Source organism: Nelumbo nucifera, chromosome 3 (genome assembly GCF_055504915.1).
Source record: "Nelumbo nucifera cultivar China Antique chromosome 3, China Antique-T2T, whole genome shotgun sequence".
NCBI lineage: Eukaryota > Viridiplantae > Streptophyta > Magnoliopsida > Proteales > Nelumbonaceae > Nelumbo > Nelumbo nucifera.
This window is the reverse complement of record NC_142651.1, coordinates 84,717,905-84,739,887: the sequence shown is the minus strand read 5'-3', so window position 1 is coordinate 84,739,887 and position 21,983 is coordinate 84,717,905. Positions and strand designations below refer to the sequence as shown.

Genomic DNA, 21,983 nt, shown 5'->3' with positions numbered 1-21,983 from the left:
GAGGGGAGAGCAGACCTATCCAATATTTGTGCTCGAACTGGTTCATATTCAGGCTTTAAACCCATTAAAAACTTTGTCACATCAAGTTGCTCTTGTTGTTGTTGCTGAATTTGAACATCTGGAGTCAGAGGGTGATACACATTAAGCTCAATACAAAGGTTTCTCATGTTTGCATAGTATTTTTCTTAGCTTTGATTACCCTACTTCAAGTTATAGTACTCTTGGTAAAGCTGATACACTCTAGTGGTATTATCTTGGCCAGAATAGAGTTTCTTAGCATGATCCTAGATTTCCTTAGTTGTATCTAGGAACATAAAATCAAACTAATTTAAGGCTCCATGCTATTCTACAACTAGGTCATAATCTGTGCATCCTCCTATTCCCAACATAAACCCTAAAGAATCAGAAGAGGGTTTCTCCTCTCTTATATGTTTCACCTTTTTCTTAGCTCTCAAAAATACTTTCATAGATTTAGCCCATACATAGTTCTCACCATTTGATTTGATAGAGGTCATTTGAGCATTTAGGTAATCAAGAAAAATCATAACACCTATCTTATTATCACTACCCTCGCCAGTTGTTGCCATCATAACCAATTCACCTAACACCATAAAGAATTCAATTATAATAAGCAAAAAGAATCGCCCTTTACTATTCAGCACTACACGACACACCACACAATAAAGTATTGTTATGACCACACTGTTGCTGTCATGGGTTCATCACCCGAAAGCCCTACTATCACCGTGCATACCCAGGTATAAACAGAAAAGGGAGGTTCATATGCATACCTACCAATCAATACTGCCACATGAATGAAATCCAGCCCAAAAAAAAAGGATCACACTCCACTATTAGTTGATTAGAGATTTTTGTTCACACTTGTCCACAACCAGCCCCCTTTGTGTCATCGAGTAGAGGGCTTCTAGCACACCACCACAACAGCCACCACCACAGAAATTAGAGGCATATTTACCTCCAAGAGTGAAAAACAACAACTCCTTTTTGATCACTTATCGATCCACCAATCTGTTTAGAAGCTACTTCAAAGAAAACTTCTGGTATGGTGATCTCAAGAGGATTAAGGAAGAGAAAAGAAGATTGAGTTCTAAACTGATTTCCTAGAGCTTTGATACAATGTGAATAGTTCGACTAACCCTAGTTCAATTCTAGTTCTAGGTCTAAAGTAAGTAAGAAAAGAAGAAGAAGAAGAGTGAGAGAGAGAGAGAGAGGAGAAAGGGTTCGACCTGAGAAGAAGAAAAGCCACCTCTCTCAGTTGACACACTTTGTATTTATATTATATGTATTAGATTACAAAAGGCAGTGTTGTCCCTCATTAAGTATGGGACACATAGCTTAAACCCAAGCAGAATAGACAATTTAACCTTAATTAGATAGGCAAAAGACTTAACTACCCTTGTACTATCGATTCTAACACCCCTTTCCAATTAGGGTCTTTATTGGCTTGGATAAAGGACGTAAATTCAGAACCATGAGAAATAATAAGATATTTGATGAAGAATAGTCGCAACTATGGGACCGATGAGCGTCAAGATAAAGACATGTGATGCTAAGTTTGAATATTCTAGCTTTGAAGCAAGTAACCATAGGGTGTGTGTTGATAGAGGGAAGGGGTACAATAGGTGGAGATGGCTCAAAGGAGAGGAAGAGAGTGGAAATGGTGGCTAAGTGTTGAGGCAAGTGATTAATGGTCAAAGAGTGGTGAGGAAATTGTGGCTAGTATGAGCTTAGTGTAGGTGGTGGTTGTAGCCAAGTAGTGGCGGGTGTTGTAGGATCAGTGGATAATTGAGTAGACAAGGGAGAGGGGAGCATTGTGGATGAGCCAACAGGAGTAGTGGGAGAAGGGATATTATGTGTGATGCTATGCTAGGGGTGAGCAAAGGGAAACAATTTCTCATGGAAGAGCACATCACGAGAGATATAGTGTTGCTTGGAGTCGATGTGTAAACAAATATAACCTTTGTGTGACTCATTGTAGTTGAGGAACACACAAGAAAGAGACTGAAAGTCCAACTTATTTGAATTACAAGGCCTAAGGTGAGGGAAGCACTTAAACCCAAACTCCCGTAAAGGCAAGAAGTTTGGTTGCTTATGAAATATAACTTCCAGTGGAGAGCAATGTGCTAACAGTTTAGAGGGGGGTACAAGTCATGAGATAAACAATGGTACTAAAGGCTTCCCACCAATAAAACTTTGGAACTGAAGAGTGGACAAGAAGGGCCAACCCATGTTCAACAATATGCTTATGTTATCGTTTTTCTACCCTATTTTTTGTAGGGTTATGCGGGCATGGGAGTTAATGAATAATTCCTAGCTTTGTTAAAGTGGGTGTGAATTTGGAGAATTCTTCATTTCCATCAAATTGTAGTTGTTTGAATGGTACAACCAATTGCCTTTCAACCATGTTTTTGAATTGAATAAATATTTGAAGTGAGTTATTCTTAGAAAGCACAGGAAAAATCCAAGTATATTTCAAGAAGACATAAGTGAGGAAATATAGTACTTGAAGCCATTAACTGATGGAATGGGAGCATGGTCCCATACATCTAAAACTACTAAGTCAAGAAGACAAGAAGTTGCCACAATATTAGAACCATACGGTAAATAATGACTTTTGCCTAGAATATAAGAACAAATAGATGAAGCTTTATTAGAGATAATGGAAAGGTTATATATCTTCAACAGTAGAGTGAACTACTAAATAAGAGGGATGGCCCAATCTCATATACCAAGTGTCAAGAGAAATTCGTTCACCAACGAGTGCTTCTAGAGTGCTTGAATTGAAGTTCAAAGAGAAATAATATAGTCCATTTTTTATTCAGTTCTTTGAAAAGAACGTAATTCATTTGAGAATCCTTTAACAAGAAAAACCGAGCCTGAGAGGACATGTAGAAGATGAAATGAGATAAGAATCAATATGGTGGATTAGCAAAATTGAGCCATGATACTCATTATGACTAGAGAGTTAAGCTCGATCATGTGTGAGATGGTATGTTGCCCTAGAGTCAAGGATCCTTGCATCCTTTAATAAGGGAGAAGAAGTGGTGTGATAAGCATGCTTTTGACCTCAAAAAAAAAAAATCACTGTAGCCTTAAGTTTGCATCACTATTTGACCATAATGTTATTTCCCGTTATAGAATTGACATGGACCCTTATTGTCAGGAGGATTCTTTCAAGTGAATGATGAAAATGACTTGAAACCATAAGAATTTCATCAGTCTAAGGAAGCAATATTGGCACAATGAGAGGAATTAGGAAGGGAGCACATAAGATAGGCTTCCTACTATAAGAGCACACCCTACAATTCTTCAAATGAGATATCAATAAATCTAATAGTCAATGTAGTGGCAAAGGAATCATAATAAAAAAAACAAGTCTTTGATCACATGGTGAATGAGTTGAGAGTTCAAAATTGTTCATCAAGAGAATCAAAGTGATCACTATAATCTTTGATTGCATGGAGGTATTCTGTCATGAACATATCACCCTTTTGAAGAGAATCTAAATCATCATGAATGTGGACAGCATGAGTAGTTGACTTTGTGACAAAGATGTTTTCTAATGTGGTTCAAATCTGATAATTGGTGGTGCAACCAACCACATAAGTGATGATGATGTTAGAAAGAGTGGAAAGGATCCAACTCACAATGAAGTGGTCTTGCTTAAGCTAGGTTTGTTGCTTAGCCATAAGAGGACAAGTGGAGATGGCAAAGCTCGAGTAAGGAATGCTACTATTGACGTAACCTACAATCTCATGTCTTAACAAAGACCATTCAACCTGAAATCTCTATAGGTGATAATTGGGTCCAATTTATTTGGTAACGATCAATTAAGATAGGTTGAAGACGTAAGGGCTAGAAGAGAATGAGGAGGGTGCAATAGAAATAGTGATAGATAGGGACAAACTAGAGTTTGAATACGACATAATGGTAGGATCTAGGAAGATGACATGAGTCTTTAAACCTCTAATACCATGTAAGACTTGCAATGAATTGAAGCTATCTACGACAGTTGTGTATCAAATATATTATGGTATTTATAGAGTTACATGTACAAAAGATAAGTTAAATATAGAGAGTCCTACTTAAGTACAACATGAGATGACATGCTTGGAAGTTGGTTGAGGATTAGCCTTATCGTCAGCGGATTGGTTAACAAGCACTACAAGAAAATGCAGCCTAAAAGGGCTTCACCTTTCCACTATTTGCATGCTTTCATATTTCCATACACAGAGTGGAGCTTTTTTACATAGTTGTTATAATCGTGTGAGGAGGGGTCCAATGTAGCTATATTGTTAGAACTACAAATATTGAAAATTCCTAACCGCTTTGAGAGTTCTTTAGATAACCATCACCATAAATGGAACTTGTCACATGAACATGTTTCTTAATGGTTGGAGACTCAAAGAGACGAAAAAGGTTGTAGGTGAACTTTCTACCAAAAAAACTCAAAAATAATAAGGGCATTTTCAATCAAAAAGAGAAAATTTGGATTTTAAAATGTTATGATACTCATGTGCAATCACATGCAGAAAGAATGTGATGACATTTGAATGGTAGGGGAAGAGTTAGTCAATTGTTAGAAAACTAAAGGATATTTTAAGGGATTTGAAAAACAACAAGGGAATTTTCAGTGTTAGGACTAGACTAATTTGAGTTTTTCTTATTGAAATAAAAACTTTGGCCTTATATGGGGAAATCTGGGAGTTGTGCTTTCTAGGATTGCTAGGCATTAGCCTAGTTCTCTATTACCATCTCATAGACTCATATTGATTAGGTGATAGGGCTATAACTAGGTTAGGTCGGGACTAAGGGTTTAGGTTTCCATTAGAGAAAATGTAAACCAAGGTATTCTCTTTGTTTGGCAAAGCGATTAATCATATTACAATGATCATCTACTCAAGTGATATTCCAAATTACTTCATCATACTTAGTATTTGGCCCTCAAAGGATCTCCTTTGTTGGTACATCAAAAGCAACCAAATCCAACACTTAGTGTGGTATCATTAGCAAGATTGGGATTAACTATAACTTTCTAGTTTTGTCCATCTATTTCCAAGGTGTAGGGCATAACTAGAAATTAATCCCTGTTTAGTGTTTCAATAAACATCCCTGATAGATTGTACCTTAGGTTTAACCCTAACAGTTGACATTGACTACTACTCCAATTTGACAATATAATATTATCAACCTTGGCATGATAAACTTCCCAAATTTATCAAATGGTTAAGAACATTCTAAACCAATATAAGTCTCATAAATGTCTAATTTAATAGGTAATGAACAAAAATATACCAAAACACACATGAAATAATAATGATTTTATTTTATTTACTAATAAATGGTAGAATACATCAATCTCATTGGAGCTAAGGGCATACACCTTCTAACAACCAACACATTTGCAAAGGAGTATGCACTTCTCTTAAACAATTGTACTCTTACTTCTATATCATTACTTAACCATATAAACATTTTATTTTGAGCCTCTTTAGAGAAATCACCAATTATGTGCAATTACATCTTAAACCCAAGTATGCTATCCTCTATTTCATTTGGGTTTTCTATCTACTTTAAACCAATCGAATTATGGGTTATTTCTATTTTATGTTTGAGATAAAATTCCTCTAAATCTAAAATGTATCCATTGAAATGAATATGGAGAGATCTTAATTAATTAGATAATAAATTACATGAAACAAGAGGAGATCTAGAATAAAGTTGTATTATAATGTCTATTCTTGTAGGATGATACTTGAAATTATCAAATATTGATTATTTCATTATTAATTTATTGCATTCATAATCATATTCATGTCTTGAAAGATAGTGTGCAGACATACCAACTCATTATTATTCTATGTTTTGATGATAACAAACTCATTAGGAGTATTAATGTCTTGAAATATAAGTGTGTAGATATACCAACTAATCCCTCAAATGACTGAAGCTTATCCAAGGAATGCAAGCCTCCTATTACAAACAAGAACAGGATGTCAAGTTCTAGAGTTTACAAGTTTATTACATTTATTCGGACTTGATATAATTAGTTTTCAAGAAGCATATTGATGATGCGCAATCCGGTCGGTTCTAGCTGCCGGTTACCTTGCCTCTGACGAAGTTGGAGGTGCCTGAAACAAGGAAGAAAATGGAGACTTTCGGGGAGGAACCCGGTTGGAACACTCTGAAGCTCAAGTTAGTGCTTTTGAGAAGGCAAGGGAAATGAGGGACTTCAAGACCAAAAAGCACAAGAATCACATACCTCCTTCTTTGGGGGAAGGGGGCCTTTTATAATCACCCTAGTACACTCACTCCCATACCTCTGCCAGATCAAGCATCATCACCTCCGCCAGATTGGGTGTCATCATTTCTGCCAGATGCTAGTTCGGGTGTCATAACCTCTGCCAGTTGCCAGTTCGGGCATCATAACCGCCACTGTCCTTGTCAAGGCCGTCTCTGCCACGTCTGAGATGGCGGTGGCAGGTGACCGTTGGAGGGCAGCTGTCATGTGTCGGACCCCTAATCAGTCAGGCGCGCCGTCTCCGTGTACGGGCATCCTGGGTGTCAGGTACGGTTGTTTAGTCAGGCGAATTGGAGCCGAAGTGGTGTGCGAGGTGAAGTCTTGAGTTCGGATAGAAGTGTGGCCCAAACTGCCACGGGGTGGGTCAGCTTGGGTTTTTAAACTTTGCGCTCCTTGTAAGGCTCAGGACCTCCAAGGGAGAGCTCGGGTTGTTGGTTCCTTTCTTGGGGGAGCTTGGGACTCCTTTTCTCGGAGCTTGGGTTGTGGGCCCGCTACCGTGCCGAGCTGGCGCTTCTGCCAGGTCACTTCTCGGTTGCTTCCATGTGTCGCGTGGCCAAAGGGTTGGGTCAAATCTCCCTCCATCAATTGCCCCCCACTCCCCGTGCCCGAGGTCTTGATCCGGCGTGGGGAGTTCACGGGATGACAGGTGGATTTGCCTCGTGACGCTTTGGCCTTGGTTTGGAGCTTCTCCGGTCTGACCTTCTTGTGTCTTTGGCCCGGTCAGGGTCTGCTTGGTTCGACCAGGGGTCAATCCCGGGTTGCGCGTAGCTCATGCGCGGGCGCCAAACGATTTTAAATTTTTGAACGTTGAAAATGCGCGCTAAACTGACTTTTTCTTCGGGGGGCGCATAGCCGGTTTTGCGGGGAGCCGTTGGATGGTTTTGATCTTGGTCGTTGATGCGCGAGTACAATGGCTATAAATAGTGGGGGGCCCCTGGTCACTTTCCTTCGCCATTCTTCAGCATTCGTTCCTTGAGCTCGCGTCCAAGACTGTCAGCTCGCATCATTCTTCGTAGTCCGGTAGTTTTTTCCGGCGAGTCCTCAGCCTTCTTTTTGATTCAATGTCTAGCTCGGGTAGTTTAGATAGTCTTATGGGGGGGGGGTCAGATGTTGGTTCTACAAACCGAGTTGCTGCCCCTGACAGCCTTAGTGAGTCCGAGGTGGGGTCCGAGGTGGAGCTCAAGGAAGAGCTCGAGTTCGAGCCCGTAGGCCGAGTCACCTCGGGTAGCTTGGCGTCCACCTCCCGTCGAGGTCGGGTGCCAGATAAGTTCGGGCCTTCCACTATGACGCCCGAGAGACTTTGGTCCCTTATCACTCAGTATAACCTGCCCGGGGAGTATACTTATATTTTACCCTCGGGTGACTTTCCTTGGGAGCACGGTCCGGACGAGATCGTGATATTCCGGGAGCAGCTTGTTGTCGGGTTGCGCCTTCCTTTCCATCCCCTTATCGTCGAGGTCATGAATCACTTCGGCGTTACTCTCGGTCAGCTCCACCCGAACTCCATTCGTAACCTTGTTGGGACCATCTCCCTTTGTTGCGAACACTATCTTCCATTGGACCTGGAAATCTTTTCCGCCATTCTTATGCTCAAGAAGCAAGCGGGTCCCCTACCCGGGCGTAGGCGGGCCTACTACTTGTCTCCTCATCCGAGGTTTAAGCTTTTGCACAATCTTCCGAATAAGGTCCTGGCGTGGAAGCGGGACTACTTTGTGGTTTGAAGTGCTACGGGGTGGCCGTTTCCTACCGAGTGGGGATTGGCCGTTCCTAACCCCGGTGCCACATTATATGAAGAAACGGTGAAGGGCCTCTAGGACTGGGCTCGGCTTGGACTCAAATGCGAAGTCTACCTGGCAGAGGCCAAGCTTATCTAGGCCGGTCTGAGTTCGGGTAGGTTTCTTGCTCAAAGGCTTGCTTTTGCTTTGTTTTTTATTCTCGTCTTTTGACGCCGAGTTCTTTTTGCAGGTGTTATGGAGGCAGAGAAGACTCGAGGTGCGAACTTGTTTGATGGTATGAGGAGGAGGAAGTGAGTTGCTAAGCGGGTCCGTGCCGAAAAGGCTTCCTGTGCTGTGCGAGTCGAGCTAACGAGGTTTCGGAGGGACAACGAGGCCTTAGGATTGGTGGTGAAACACATGGCAGACCTGAAGCTGGACCTAGAGCATCAGGTCGAGTACCTTCAGGATGATATCAGGGAGAAGACTGAGATCTTCTCTCAGGCCATCGAGGAGGCAAAGGTGAAGGTCGTCAACGATTACATCGCTTCACTGCGCTTTGATGACATGATGGTGGGCTCGTACAGAAGGGGTTTCAAGTTGAGCCGATGGATGATAAGGAACACGTACCCCGAGCTCGATATTAGTGCCATAACCACTTCGCGTATCACTCCGGAAATGGCTGCTACAACTGATGATGATGCGGATTCCGAAGACGAAGCGGGACCTTCGGGTATTGTCGAAGTTCCTTCTGAAGGCGAGGAAGATGTACCTCCGGGCCTGTGAGCTCGTTGCCATTGTTTTTTTTTTTTTTAACATTGTAAAGCAAACATTTAGCAATGAAGTACTTTTTCTGTTTAAGTGTTGTGCAAATATTCTCCTTTTGCCGAAGTGACTATATTGTCGAGCTGCATAGAATTAGGTCCCCGAAACGAGGGGATTCCTTGAGGCAGGCTAACATAGTAAGGCTATATGCCTGATCTGTTCTCCGCCTGGGTAAAGGAAATATTAGTTCAGTAGGCCTGGCTTGGAGCGAGCTATACACCCTGGGTTTCATACCCATGCTACCTACTCTCTTGGTATTAACACTTAGTTTTTGTTGATGAGGCCCCGAGGTCATCCTCAGCTCGGCGCTTTAGCCCTTAGGAAAATTTCCTAGGTTTTTTGCCAATGCCGAAGAGGCAACTGGGTCTTGTACTGCCGAGGTCTTTGTTACCTCGGTGTTCTGGCCCATAGGCTCTGGGAGCGGCTCACAGTTCGCTCAGTTCGGTAGCTTATAGGTAATATCGCCTTAGGTTGACGATGTTCCAAGCTCGGGGTATTTGTTTACCCTCCAGGGTCTCGAGCTCGTATGCTCCCCCGAGTGCTCTCTTTATTCGGTAGGGTCCTTCCCAATTCGGCCTGAGTTTGCCAACGCCGAGCTCAGGTACCATGATCTTGTGGAGAACCAGGTTGCCGACGCGAAAGTTTCATTTCTTAACTCTGGCGTTGTAGTACCAAGCTACCCTTTGCTGGTATGCTGTGGTTCTGATGTATCTGAGGTCCCTCACCTTGTCAAGAAGGTCGAGGTTGGTACGTAGCTCGTCATTATTAGTATTGTCGTTGTATGCTTCCAACCGAAGTGAGGGGACTTTGATTTCGGCTGGGATGACTGCCTCCGTGCCATAGGTGAGGTTAAAGTGAGTTTCTCCGATGGCGGTCTTCTCTGTAGTTCGGTATGCCCATAGGACGTTGGGTAGATCGTCTGCCCATAACCCTTTAGCTCGGTCTAGCCTGGCTTTTAGTCTACAGAGGATAGCTCTGTTCGTGACTTTTGCCTGACTGTTTGCTTGTGGGTGCGCAACCGACGTGAAGTTTTTCGGATCCCCATGTCTTGGCACCACTCTTGGAATTTGATATCCTCGAACTGCTTGCCATTGTCAGAGATTAGCACCCGAGGTAGCCTGAAGCGGGACACTATGTTCTTCTAGAAGAAGTTTTGGACGTTTCGAGTTGTGATAGTTACGAGAGTTTCAGCTTCGACCCACTTGGTGAAGTAGTCTACTGCCACTACTAGGAACTTCCTTCCTCCTATTGCTTCCGGGAATGGCCCGAGTAGGTTGATACCCCATTGTGCGAAGGGCCACGGGCTGGTGAGGTACTTGAGGTCGGCGGTGGGTTGGTGGTGAATATTGGCGTGCTTTTGGCACTTCTCGCACTTCCTGACTAGCCGATGGCGTCTGCTTTCATTGTTGGCCAATAGTACCTCTGTCATAGTGCTTTTTGGGCGACGACCCTACCCCCTAGGTGTCCGCCACATAGGCCTTCATGAATGTCGTGGAGTACGAGCTCGGCTTCGGGAGGTCGTAAGTAGCGCAGGTAGGGGAGCGTGTAGGATCTTCGGTACAGCCGTCCGTCTATCATGACATACTTGGCTACCTGACGCTCTACCCTCCTGGTGGCATTGCGGTCTGCGGGGAGGGTTCCGTGTAGCTGGAAGCTCGCGAGTGGATCAATCCAGCTTGATTCTGCATGGGCGACAGGAGCGACCTCCTCTACCCCCCGGAGAATGCTAAGCCGAGGTAAGTCTTCTATGTACACAGTTCCCATGGTGTTGTCACTGGTGCTGGCTAGCCGGGACAGGGCGTCGGCCTCAGTGTTCTCTGACCTTGGTATTTGCTTGATAAAATGTGACTAGAAGCTAAGAAGAGCCTCTTTTACCTTTGCTAAGTAAGCGATCATAGTTGGCTTGCGGGCTTTGTATTCCCCTATAACTTGGTTGACCACAAGCTGGGAATTGCTGCAGATAACTACGTGTTTTGCCTTTACCTCTTGTGTCAGGGCTAGCCCGGCTATCAACACTTCGTATTCTACCTCATTGTTGGATGCCGTGAACTCGAAGCACAGCGCGTACTCCAGTTTCGTGCCACTCGGACCGTGGAGAACTACACTGGCTCCGCTACCCTGCTGATTTGAGGAGCCATCTACATAAAGGATCCAGGGTTCTTCATCCCAGTTCGCGCTCGGCCTAATCAGGAGAGATACCGAACTGGGTGCGACCTCACAGGGCTCGGACTCAACCGACCAGGGAGTGCCGAGCTCGCCCGAACTAGGAGCCCCGTACTCAACTGGGCTGAGGACCTCGGAGCTAAACGTGCATTCTGCAACAAAATCCGCCAAGGCTTGGGCTTTGATAGCAGTTCGTGGCTTGTACTGGAGGTCATACTCACTGAGTTCGATGGCCCACTTCGTCAATCGACCAGAGACCTCGGGCCTGAGCAAGACTTGCCTCAAGGGTTTGTCGGTGAGGACGACGATGGTATGGGCTTGGAAATACGGACAAAGTTTACGGGCCGCAATGACCAGCGCATAGGCTAGCTTTTCTATCTCTGGATATCTTATTTCTGCTCCCTGCAATATTTTACTAACATAGTAGATGGGTCGTTGGACCCGATCTGCCTCCTTTACCAGTACCGAACTGACCACTTCGTCGTTTGCCGAGAGGTACAGTTCTAAAACATCGTCCTCTTCGGGCCGGGTCGACACTGGGATACTCGCGAGGTATTTTTTGAGCTCGTTAAACGCGAGCTGGCATTCCGGGTTTCACTCGAACCCTTTGCTTTTCATTGCCTTGAAGAAGAGCAGGCAACGGTCTACTGATTTAAGCATGACAAATAGGGAGGTCACTGCCTCAGAGGTATCTCTAATTAGTTTTAGGCTTTTAGCTATTGTTTTTCTAGTACAAGAGACCATGCAGACTAGAGGGTTTTTTTTCTCTTCATGTGTTTGACCCCCACAAAGGGTTTCTTTTTTGTTTTATATGCATTTTTCTATCCTTCCTATATTTTCCAATTTTTCATATTTTCATCATTTTCCTTCCCATATTTTCCAATTTTCCTTGTTTGAAATTTTTTATATTTTTGTATTTTTAGTTTTTTTTTGCAATTTTTAATGTTTCCCATATTTCCTTTATTTCTTGTATTTTATTATTTTTCTTTGTTATATTATTTGCAGTTTTTTATTTTTTTTTGCATTTTCCTCTCTCTCTGTTGTATTTTCTACAATTTATATTTTTCATATTTTGTTATTCTTTTAATTTTTCAAGTTTTCTGTATTTTTCTAATTTTCTATTTCTTCCTCTTTTTCTTTGTTGTATTTTCTACATTTTTCTATTTTTAATATTTTGCTGTATTCTTTTGTAGTTTTCTGGTTTTTACTCGTCTTCTATATTTTCCTCTTCATTTTTGTTGTATTTGCCATATTATCTCCAATTTCTTATTTTTCCTTTATTAACCATTTCTGTTGTTTTTTCAGTTTTCTACAATTTTCTTTTTTGTTTTTCCATATTATCCAAAATTTCCTATATTTTCATACTGATGTCTATATTTTACAAAGAAAATAATAACTATAAGGACAGTTTACAGCATATGGCTTTCAAAACCGGACCGGACCGGACCAGATGGTTGGACCAGTAAAACCAGGAATCCATCAAGTGGCTGGTTCCATTTTACCCCAGAACCATTATTTTGCCAAAAAACCATTGATTTGGTCAGAAAACCACTGACCCAGGCAGTCAAACCATTTGAACCATTCAAACCATCCAACGGTTTTGACCATTTTTTATTTTTAAAATTTTTTGTCAGAACGGACCATCAGTTTGGTTCAAACAGTTGGGCCATTCAACCTGAGAACCGGACCCCTGACCGGTTCGTTGTCCGGTTTGATTTTAAAAACCTTGGTTTACGGTTTTTGAAACGTTTAAACTCGCATATAATAGTCACATAGATCTACCAAAACTTCTCTTTACCCCCAATGCTCTGTGTATTTGAAACATGAAAAAGGAAGACAAGTAATTTGATCTTTTATTTTATTCATTGTAGCTTTTCTGAATTGAAGCTTCATATCTGAAAAACACAAGCTGCCGGATAGTGATCTGATAAGCTACCGAAGTTGATCCTGTAAGGCCCAGAAAAACCTTCACCATTATGATCCTTGCTGTTGACAGAGAAGATTTGTCTAGTCAGAATAACTCTTGGCTGTGTTTGGTTGTAATGCGAATTTGCAGTGTAAATGATTTTAGTGCAACTGATGATTTATTTTTATTTCAAAATTTACCTTATTTTGTTCGATTGCAGTACAAATCAACTAAAGCAAGACTTGAAGCAAAATAAAGTAACACCCAAAACAAAATTAAACCAGAATTTGCATTATTTTCATTTGCACTCCCATGCATTTGTACTAGTGCAACTAAAATTGCACAACCAAACACAGCCTTATGGACAGTCAAGGAAGAAAAACAGTTCCAGACTTCTGTCATTGTCATAAGGCTTGAAGTATTTCTCAATATCACTGAAAGATTTGGATGGTTGTGGACCTTTCCAACATACTGTGAATGCTTCATCAGGTACTTCTTTCAATGGTTTTCGAGCTAAATGCCTCTTCAACTGAAAATATATACGTCAGAAATATTCAAAATAAAAAGAGGATAACGAATTACAAATTAAATCAAGGAATTCTGTGAAGCATCCATCATACCTAAAAACCAAATGGGCTTAAAAACAAGATCCATTGGTAAGGCAGGGTGGGAACTCATATGTAGTATAACAGTCTTAAATTGATGACCTGAAAGAGCATCTCTTATTAGCATTTTGATGGCATGTTATGATGGAATAGACCAATCTCACTGTGCATTAATAGTTCATACCAACAGAACAAAGTTTTGGAAATTTCAAAACATAACAAAATTTTGGAGATTTGAATAGCAAATGCCAATTAGCAGGTCAAACCCGACTTACCTCAATCTTTCTTCTTTTTTATAAATGTAATTTTGGAGCTTTATTCCCAAAAAAAGTAGTGTTTTGATCCATTTTCCTGGATATTTTCTCATTGCAAGTATCTGAAGATAGACTTTGTCCAACCAAAAAGCCTTCAGTAAAATGGCTGATCTAAAAGTATATAAATACAGCTAAACAGAAAAATAGAAAGAAAACAAAAGAAAAGACTTCAAGAGATAAAGGGAGAGAGATTAGCAGCTAACAAAACCAAGAGAAATTGTTGTAATTGAGGCCTAATGTGTACTAAACAAATACAACTAAACAGAAATACAAAAAATATATATATAAAAATAAAAGAAAAGAAAACACAAAAGAAATTATATCATATTGAAAGAGAGGTTTGTCTTGGTAAACGAGGCTGTATTCTTTAAGCAGGAAAAATGTCTCATTATTTCAGTGTTTGTAAGTTAGAAATGGGTCAGTAGTGTAGTGTCCCTTTTCTGGATAGACTTTAAGGAGTGGAGTTAAATCAAGAAAGACAAGATGTGAGGTGGTGGAAGGAGAGTAAAAATGGCAGATTCACCATTAAATCTTTCTTTAAAGCTTTACTAAGAAATCAAGTGGGGAGTTCTCAATAAGAGGTGTTTGGAGTAATCCAGTTCCGCGGAGAGTGGAGGCTTTTAATTGCCTGTTGGCTTTGGACAGCATCCTAATCCAAGATCATCTGATGAATAGGGATCTGCAGTTGGTTAATTGATGTTATCTTTGTGAAGCAGATACAGAAAGTGTTGCACCTATGTTTCAGCTGTAGCTACACCAGTTGCATTTAGGCTTTCTTTTTCCAGTTGTTTAAGTTGGAAATGTAGTCTCATAAACACCTAAGAGAAATTAGGTGGAGAGTTCTCAAATAAGAGGTGTTTGGAGTAATCCAGTTCTGCTGTGAGTGGAGGCTTTTGATTGTCTGATGGCTTTGAACAGCATCCTAACCCAAGATCATCTGATGAATAGGGCTGCAGTTGGTTAATCGATGCCATCTTTGTGAAGCAGATACAGAAAATGTGTTGTAGCCATGTTTCCACTGCAGCTACACCAGTTGCATTTGAGCTTTCTTTTTCCAGCTGTTCAAGTTGGAAATGTGATCTCATAAGCATCAAAGAGAAATTTTTGCATGGTAACCAGTCATCAATGACAATAAGAAGGCAAGCTGATAAAAAAAAGGACAATAAGGCAAAGATCTTCTGGAGCTCTGTATTTTTTGGCTATTTATTGGGAAGTCTGGAAAGAAAGGAATATAAAATTGCTTGAATGGAAGTCAAAGAGCAAGGATAAATTGTGCGCATTGATAAGATCAAAGCTGGTTGATTGGGTCTCTGTCTTGAAGACTTTCAGGGAATTAGAAGAGAGGATTTTGGGGATAACTTTTGGTGTACCCTTGAGATGTATTAAATTATATTTTAGTTTTTAATGTATTGGGTGATGTCTCCTCACCAGCACTTTATGTACTGCTATTTTTATGTTAATAAATTCTTTTTATTTACCTTTAAAAAAAAAGATCTAGAGGATTCGACAACACAGGTTAGAATCTATTTCTGCTACATCAACCAAAACTTCAAAACTCCTTTCCCCATCTCCATTCAGGTTTAAATCTGATAACTACAATGAGATTTCTTGCTCAGAGGGGCCAAGAATGCAGTAGGATTGTAGAAATACCAAGATGATGAAAGGAATTTTGTGAGTAGAAAGGGTAACAAGTAGCAAACCAGGTGTTATAGGTCTATGAAAAACTGTGTAGTCAATCTTCAATCTTCCAACTTTTTTATCCCACCTATTTCTTCAAATCTAGTGACTAATGATCCCTCACTTCAATAAATCTTCAGCAGTTAGAGGAAGTACTTGGAATGGAGTCACCATCTTGAAGTAAGGTTGGGTTAGGGTTACAGTTGAGTTTCAACCCAAACCCAACTCAACCAAACTAACTTTATAATCAGGTTGGGTTACAGTTAGGTTTTAACACGTTGAATTGGGCAATGGTTGATGATAACTTAAACTTAGGTCTTGGGAAAACCTGTTGAATTGGGCTACAATTACAGTTGGAACCAACCATTGGAAGAGTCTCACACTAGCTTAGAGCCTGTACTTAGACTGTGAGTGTCTGGGAAGGCCAATGAATTCCCTACATAACTTCTGGGTTTATCACGATCATCCAAGTGCATGTACAATTGTCTAGGTATCAGATCTGACAGATAATGATACTAAGAGCAGCAAGTGTGATTTTTCTCAATTTCTTGTTCCATGGCACAGCCTCATGCAATTCAAAATATTTTCATCCCACAAAAAGAAAAGGAGGTACAACATTGCTGGGGCTATGGGAAGTTGGGTACCTTCTTGGTCCAAACAGCATATCATCTTGTGAATTCTTTGAAAGAGCAAAACAGGGGAATAATTCAGGTTATCAAAAGTGTCTGTGGAAGATGCTACGGAAGTTGGACATAACTCCAAAAATGAAATCCTTGGAACCACACACTCTGTAGTAGTCTGTACTTGATACACAATATATATGGGTTAGTTAAATTCTGGAAGCAGAGAAAAAAAAAATATTGACGTAATAATATTCATGCTAGCAATCAAGGTTGCAAGACAATGTACCCCAAAAAGGGCCCTGTCAAGTTCACATATATGACAAATCTTTCTCGTTTAGAAGAGAAACCTACAAAGAAAAGAAGTGGGTCAATCTATTTTTTTGCTAAAAGTGTGGGTCAATCTATTTGAGCCAAGAGTCAAGCCCCTTAAAATGTATCAAATTGGAAATTGCAGATACACTTCAAAGCCATAAACAGTCTACATTCCACAATGCACCACTTTCCTCAAGATCAGTGACTTCCTATTGGGCTATTGGTACTTGGTTAGGAGCTCCACAAAGTTCTTGCTCAATTCCAAAACAGTAATCACACTGAGAATATGAGATCCTTGCTTGACAAATACACAGAACAAAGCAGTCTTTTGCATACAATTCCTGTGAACTTTGTTTTGTCTTTACTTTTGCTAGGGAAACTTTTAGGTGGGTGGGGAAGATGAAGACAGGATAGAATCCCACTTCAGTGATAACTACATCAACTGATTCAATAAGCTGGACCAGTTGGTACGTTCATAAGCTTTGACAGTCTCGGATGAGGTATTAGACAGTTTGTACAACTCCGGCAAGGCATGGTCAGATATTCAAACCTACAATATATTAAAGATGTAAAGCAACGCAGAGTAGAAAAGCAGAACTGAATGTTGAACATTATCAGCCAAACTTTATGTCTCCAACTCAGCATCATGCATAACCAACTAGAAATCTCTGACCTACAACAGTATCTGAGTGCCTACTGCCTAACTCTTGTTCATCCAAAGACACTACACAGGACCTTTTTCTCCCTTGTCGTTTGTTTGTCTCCATGGCCTTCAAAAGCATAATCAAACTGGGAAACATTGGGGATTGAAAATCTTAAAGAAATTTGTAAACTAAACACACATAAACTTCTTCAGCTGCCCATTTACTCAGACCCATTAATCAGTTCCAAGTAGTCCATCTCACCTTCAATTATCTTCTGTAGTTGTGGAATTTCCTTCTGGTATCTGATCACAAACTTTTCCATGAAACCCTTCGTACTTAACTTGAGAGCTTGAACCACGTTGATATCCTTGTTAATAAGTCCCTTCGATAGCAACACTTGTATTATTGAATACCATGGAATCATCCTCTTCTCCAAACTAAAACAGAGAAGTATTGGGGTTTTGGCAATAAATGACGGTTCCAAGCCCATTTTGTTCATCAGAAAATCCATCCCTCTTATTATCTTCTCCTCCGACAGCACCAGACAATAAGGATGCTTTTTTATCATTGAGGTAATCTCGTTCTCTAGACAACCACATTTCTTAAAGATATCCAACTTTCTTTCCATCGTTGATTTTCTATTTAATGTTATTAAAGAAACTGCACGAGCAAAAGTCGATTTTGAAGGGTCGAACCCAAGATCCTTAATTTCTTTGACATTCTTAGTAAACAGATCAGGTGGACGAATAAGTGACTGAGGCTGAGTCCTTACAACGCTAATGATGAATCGTTCGGGCACACCATGATCACGAAGGGTCGCGATGTTGTGGTCCATACGCTTCCGATGAGACGATCCAAAAGCCCACCCCAAGCGTTTGAGAACGGTGACGACATTGTTGTTTGTGCGAACTATTCCCTTAAGATACTCATAACAAGGCATAATATGATTCTTTAAGCTAAACGTCAATATACTTGAGTCGAAACAGATTATCTTTGCAAGGTCAGGTGGGGAGAATCCGATAGAATATAAAAACGCAAATTTGGGCTTAAGGATTTTCTCAGGATCAAGAATGAGAAGCATCGGCCGATTTCTGATGATTCTAGAGATTTGGGTATCGGTAAACCCGTAGCTTCTGAGGAAGGAACGGACTGAGTCTGGTTTATCCGAGGTTTCAAACTGAACGAACTTGGATGCAGATACGGCGGCTTCCTTTGACAGCCCACATGAATTTATGAGGTAGGATACTGTAAATGGGTATCCATCCGTTGAAGTTGAGACGGGTTTCAGAAAAGGGTTTTGGAGAAAACCCAGATGGAGATGGTTGGTCAAATCTCCAGCAGTCCTAACCTGGTGTAGCCTTTTTCTAGCGCAAAGAAGAAGAAACATGCTTCAGGGAGAAACGAGGGATTATGATGAAATCCTACCTCAGTAGATGGAAGAGTCTAATAGCGATCTCCAATCGCTCGTGAGATTTGAGCTCCAATCCGCTGAATGGAAGAAGAAAATTTGCAAAATACGAACAGCCAGCCCTAAATCCTCATACAACACCACAAACGTTGCGCCTCCAACAAAAATCAGGGTAAATCTCTTAAATTACCCTTTCTGTTTAGCGTAATGACACGCGGTACCCCTATTATTTAACTATTGTCTATAATTGTCCAAATCCTCTCCCGCCGTTACTCCGACCCTTAGGTCGCGTTTGTTTGTGACATCACGTAATTGAGAAATTTTTCCATAATTTCTAAACTACTCTTTTACGGTCAAAAATACCCTTTCGGTTTTAGTTCAAGCTCACTGGCTACGTTAACACTGAACCTATTGGACCTGTCACCAGCATTGGAACTACGGTGTAAGGCTTACCGGTGTCCTGTTGCTAGTCACTGGCACTGGACCGTTGATTGTCAGCATCGGCATCGTCGATGCGGTGGACATTTTTTTAGAGTAGGGCTCGTCACCGAAATCCTCTTAACAAAACGGTGACCCCAAGGAGGGTTTTGAAACCCGCGGTGTTTTGGGACTACGGTGTGGGGGAGGATAATGGTGGTGACCCCAATGCACTGGATATCGAATAGATGCAGTCGTTGACTGTCATTTGTTCAATGAAATGCCCCCCACCCCACCCCGCACGCCCAGCCCCTCCCCCCTCCCCTTACAAGCGCAACCCCCTGCACCCCTTCCACCTTGTATGCCTAGTCACCTGTATGTGACGTCTAATCTGTTCTTCTAATGATTGTAGGTACAACAATTGTGAGTGGGCACCATGAATGCGGTGTGTCCATGCGGTGGAGAGTGTGTCATAGTCGTGGCTAGGCATGGAAAGTCTGAGAACGTAGGTCGACAATTCTATGGGTGCCACTACTATGTAGGTTATCAGTTAGGTAATTTTGTTGTAGATTACCCAACATGTTCTATGTTAAATAAAATGTATTTGTTGTAATTTGCCCTCAATAAACGATGCAACTTTTTCTTATGAAAAGATGAAGCAATGATGTGTCCCTATGGCATTGGGCTATGTCGGGTGTTCACATTGAAAAAGCCTAGCAGCCAAGGAAAATAGTTCTAGGTGTATGCAAAGCCTCGGGTAAGAAAAAAAAATTGTTATTCCATAATTGTTTTGTTCAATGACTTATGAAAATTCAATTGATTTGTAGGATGCAGGTGGCTATAAATTCTTTTCATGGGTAACACTGGTGAATAGTGTAACCATGAAAGCAGATGATGGTTCAGAACCTTCCAGAATAAATGAAAGGTCATCTAGAGACACATTGGATGAAGTAGTGATAGTTTTACAATCTGAGAATGATAGTTCGGGTAGGATGTCCGAATTTTATGATAAGTTATTGAAACGTATCAAGGATTTACGCATAAAAGAATCATGATGTGGTTTTCTAATTCTGCATTGAAGTGCATAAAAAACATTGAATTTTGTCATTAGTGTTTGAAGGTGTTTGTTTAATATGTAGGGATGACTCTCATAACTCTCTCTCTCTCTCTCTCTCTCTCTCTCTCTCTCATATGTTTTATCAAACAGTTGTGACCTTTTTTTTATACTGTTAAGTATAATAGTACAATAAGTTTATTCTCCATTTATCATTCTGAAACAACTATCATTACTGTAATATATTTGACTGCCATATATTTGACTCATATCTTAGCCATTAAACAATCATGTATTTGATTGGGTCGGGTGCTATTCCTTTAATTGAGCAAGGAGGAAAGGTGGTTGCTCTACAACCAACACTAGCTTATGCTCCATCTCCTGCTTTCTCCTATAATAATGGGTTTGCTATTGGTCATTCAGTCCCTCTCCCATACCATAGATATTAGGTTCAAGTACTCTACCCACCTATCCAAGAGCCCCTTTTATCACAGAGATTGCTGGTGGACCAGGTGTTGGCAATGTTACTATTGTAAGGCCCGGTCTTGATCTCAATGCAGGGTAAATACATTGGAGTAGGAAAGCAGGGGAGTGAATGTCAGACACTTGTTTATTCCTACAACTACTACATTAGTGGAAGAGCAAATGAAGTTTCCATGTCTAGCCCACCAAACTCAGATTTATATTATGGTTAAGAGGGTTAGGCCTTTATATATAAATGTATTCATACATGTCGTTGCTATTGTAGATTTGACAATGCTGTACAAAACCAGTTATGAAATCAGTCTATACTGACTAGTTCTGTACATGTTACATATTCCCCCATGTCAACTCTACCACCTATACCTCCCCTAACAGACCTCCCCCTCCCCCTTGTTCTACCACCCCTATCAGACATTCTACTCGCACTACCACCTGCTGCTCCTGATGATGACTCAACTTGATAAGTTGTTAGAGTGTGATGGGGCATGTATGAGCCAACAACAACTTGTGTAGAAATAGCCCCTCTCTTGGGTGGCAAGACTTTCCTTCTTGTAATTTGAGTAGGATCATGATCAGCAATAGGCCCTCTATCCTACAATTCAAATACCCTACATAGTACACTCTACACAAATAAAATACTATTCATAAGTTCATTTGTGTTGAGTCTTGAGTGATTTTTACCATTGGAGTCTCTCTGTTCATATTCGGAGGAGGGGCTTTGCAAGTCCTTCTGTTGTGCCCTGTTATACCACAAATGGAACACCTATGTCTTCTGTTCTAGTAGGGCACAATATAATGGGGCTGTTTCATCATCTTCTCTTCTTCTCTTCTAACTGGGTGGTGTTGTACTTTTTGCCAGTATTTTTGTCCCGAGAGAGCATGAATAAAATGGTTGTACACCTTTGCATATATTGCCTTGTGGAAGGCCTTGTCACATAGCTCCTCCACCCTACATCTTGTAAAGGTAAGCACTGCAAGTGATTGAGCACAAGGTAGGCCACTTATATCCCAAACCTTACATGTGCATGACATCACATTCATCTTAGTGACATTTTCAACCAAGTCAACTCCTAGTGTTTGAAACTCATATTGTCCTGATTTGAAAACCCTAACAGACATGTTAAAACACAATAAGTAAGTACATGTACAATGAATTGCTCAAGCCTAAAACACAATAAGTATATGGGTAATAAACATCACCTAGCTTCCCTTGATCTCTTGTTAATGATTGCTTGCACCTTAGGCAACAGATCAGAACTAAGTGCAATGGATGCCTTGTGTCTATAATAAATCTTCTACATCCATCTTTTCCTTATGTCCTCCAACATCTCAACAATTGGCATTGCTCTGGCCTCCCCAATCCATGCATTAAATGACTCTGTCCAATTGTTTATTATGTCATTAGACTTAACTAATGGGTCAAACCCATGCTTGGACTATGTGTCGGGGGGGATTTTGCTAAGCCATTCAAATGCATCTCTGGATATGCTTTTGATTACTTTCATGTAATGAACAAAG

General features: G+C 40.9%; 1 protein-coding gene and 1 long non-coding RNA gene across 17 annotated transcripts; one reads left to right on the top strand and one right to left on the bottom strand.

The window, feature by feature from the left end:
- Window positions 1–13,087: 13,087 nt before the first annotated feature.
- On the bottom strand, window positions 13,088–18,660 carry LOC104585954 (transcription termination factor MTERF15, mitochondrial-like). 15 transcript variants are annotated; one of them, XR_016084748.1, is made up of 5 exons: window positions 17,365–18,636; window positions 16,434–16,494; window positions 16,169–16,322; window positions 13,549–14,905; window positions 13,088–13,457 (listed from the first exon to the last, which is right to left on the bottom strand). XR_016084748.1 is itself a non-coding variant. In XM_010243011.3 (3 exons), the coding sequence occupies exons 1-3, from the start codon at window positions 18,488–18,490 to the stop codon at window positions 13,414–13,416; spliced, it is 1,257 nt and encodes a 418-aa protein (XP_010241313.1). In that variant the 5' UTR covers window positions 18,491–18,634; the 3' UTR covers window positions 13,088–13,413. The 15 variants fall into 15 exon arrangements, 1 of the variants encoding a protein (XP_010241313.1); XR_016084752.1 differs by having other exon boundaries at window positions 13,436–13,457; window positions 13,549–13,635; XR_016084749.1 differs by lacking the exon at window positions 13,088–13,457 and having other exon boundaries at window positions 13,611–13,635; window positions 13,809–13,920.
- On the top strand, window positions 18,549–20,241 carry LOC148801558 (uncharacterized). 2 transcript variants are annotated; one of them, XR_016084758.1, is made up of 4 exons: window positions 18,549–18,683; window positions 19,341–19,466; window positions 19,582–19,685; window positions 19,756–20,241. It is a non-coding gene; the product is annotated as an uncharacterized LOC148801558 (long non-coding RNA). The 2 variants fall into 2 exon arrangements; XR_016084757.1 differs by having other exon boundaries at window positions 19,341–19,685.
- Window positions 20,242–21,983: the final 1,742 nt, after the last annotated feature.

Excerpts from the sequence above, each read along its gene's own strand:
- LOC104585954 (XM_010243011.3), bottom strand. The coding sequence starts at position 18,490 with ATGTTTCTTCTTCTTTGCGCTAGAAAAAGGCTACACCAGGTTAGGACT. Across the intron at positions 13,636-17,364 it reads ACTACAGAAGATAATTGAAG|GTCATCAATTTAAGACTGTT; the intron begins GTGAGATGGACT and ends ATGCTCTTTCAG. Across the intron at positions 13,458-13,548 it reads TAAGCCCATTTGGTTTTTAG|TTGAAGAGGCATTTAGCTCG; the intron begins GTATGATGGATG and ends ATATATTTTCAG.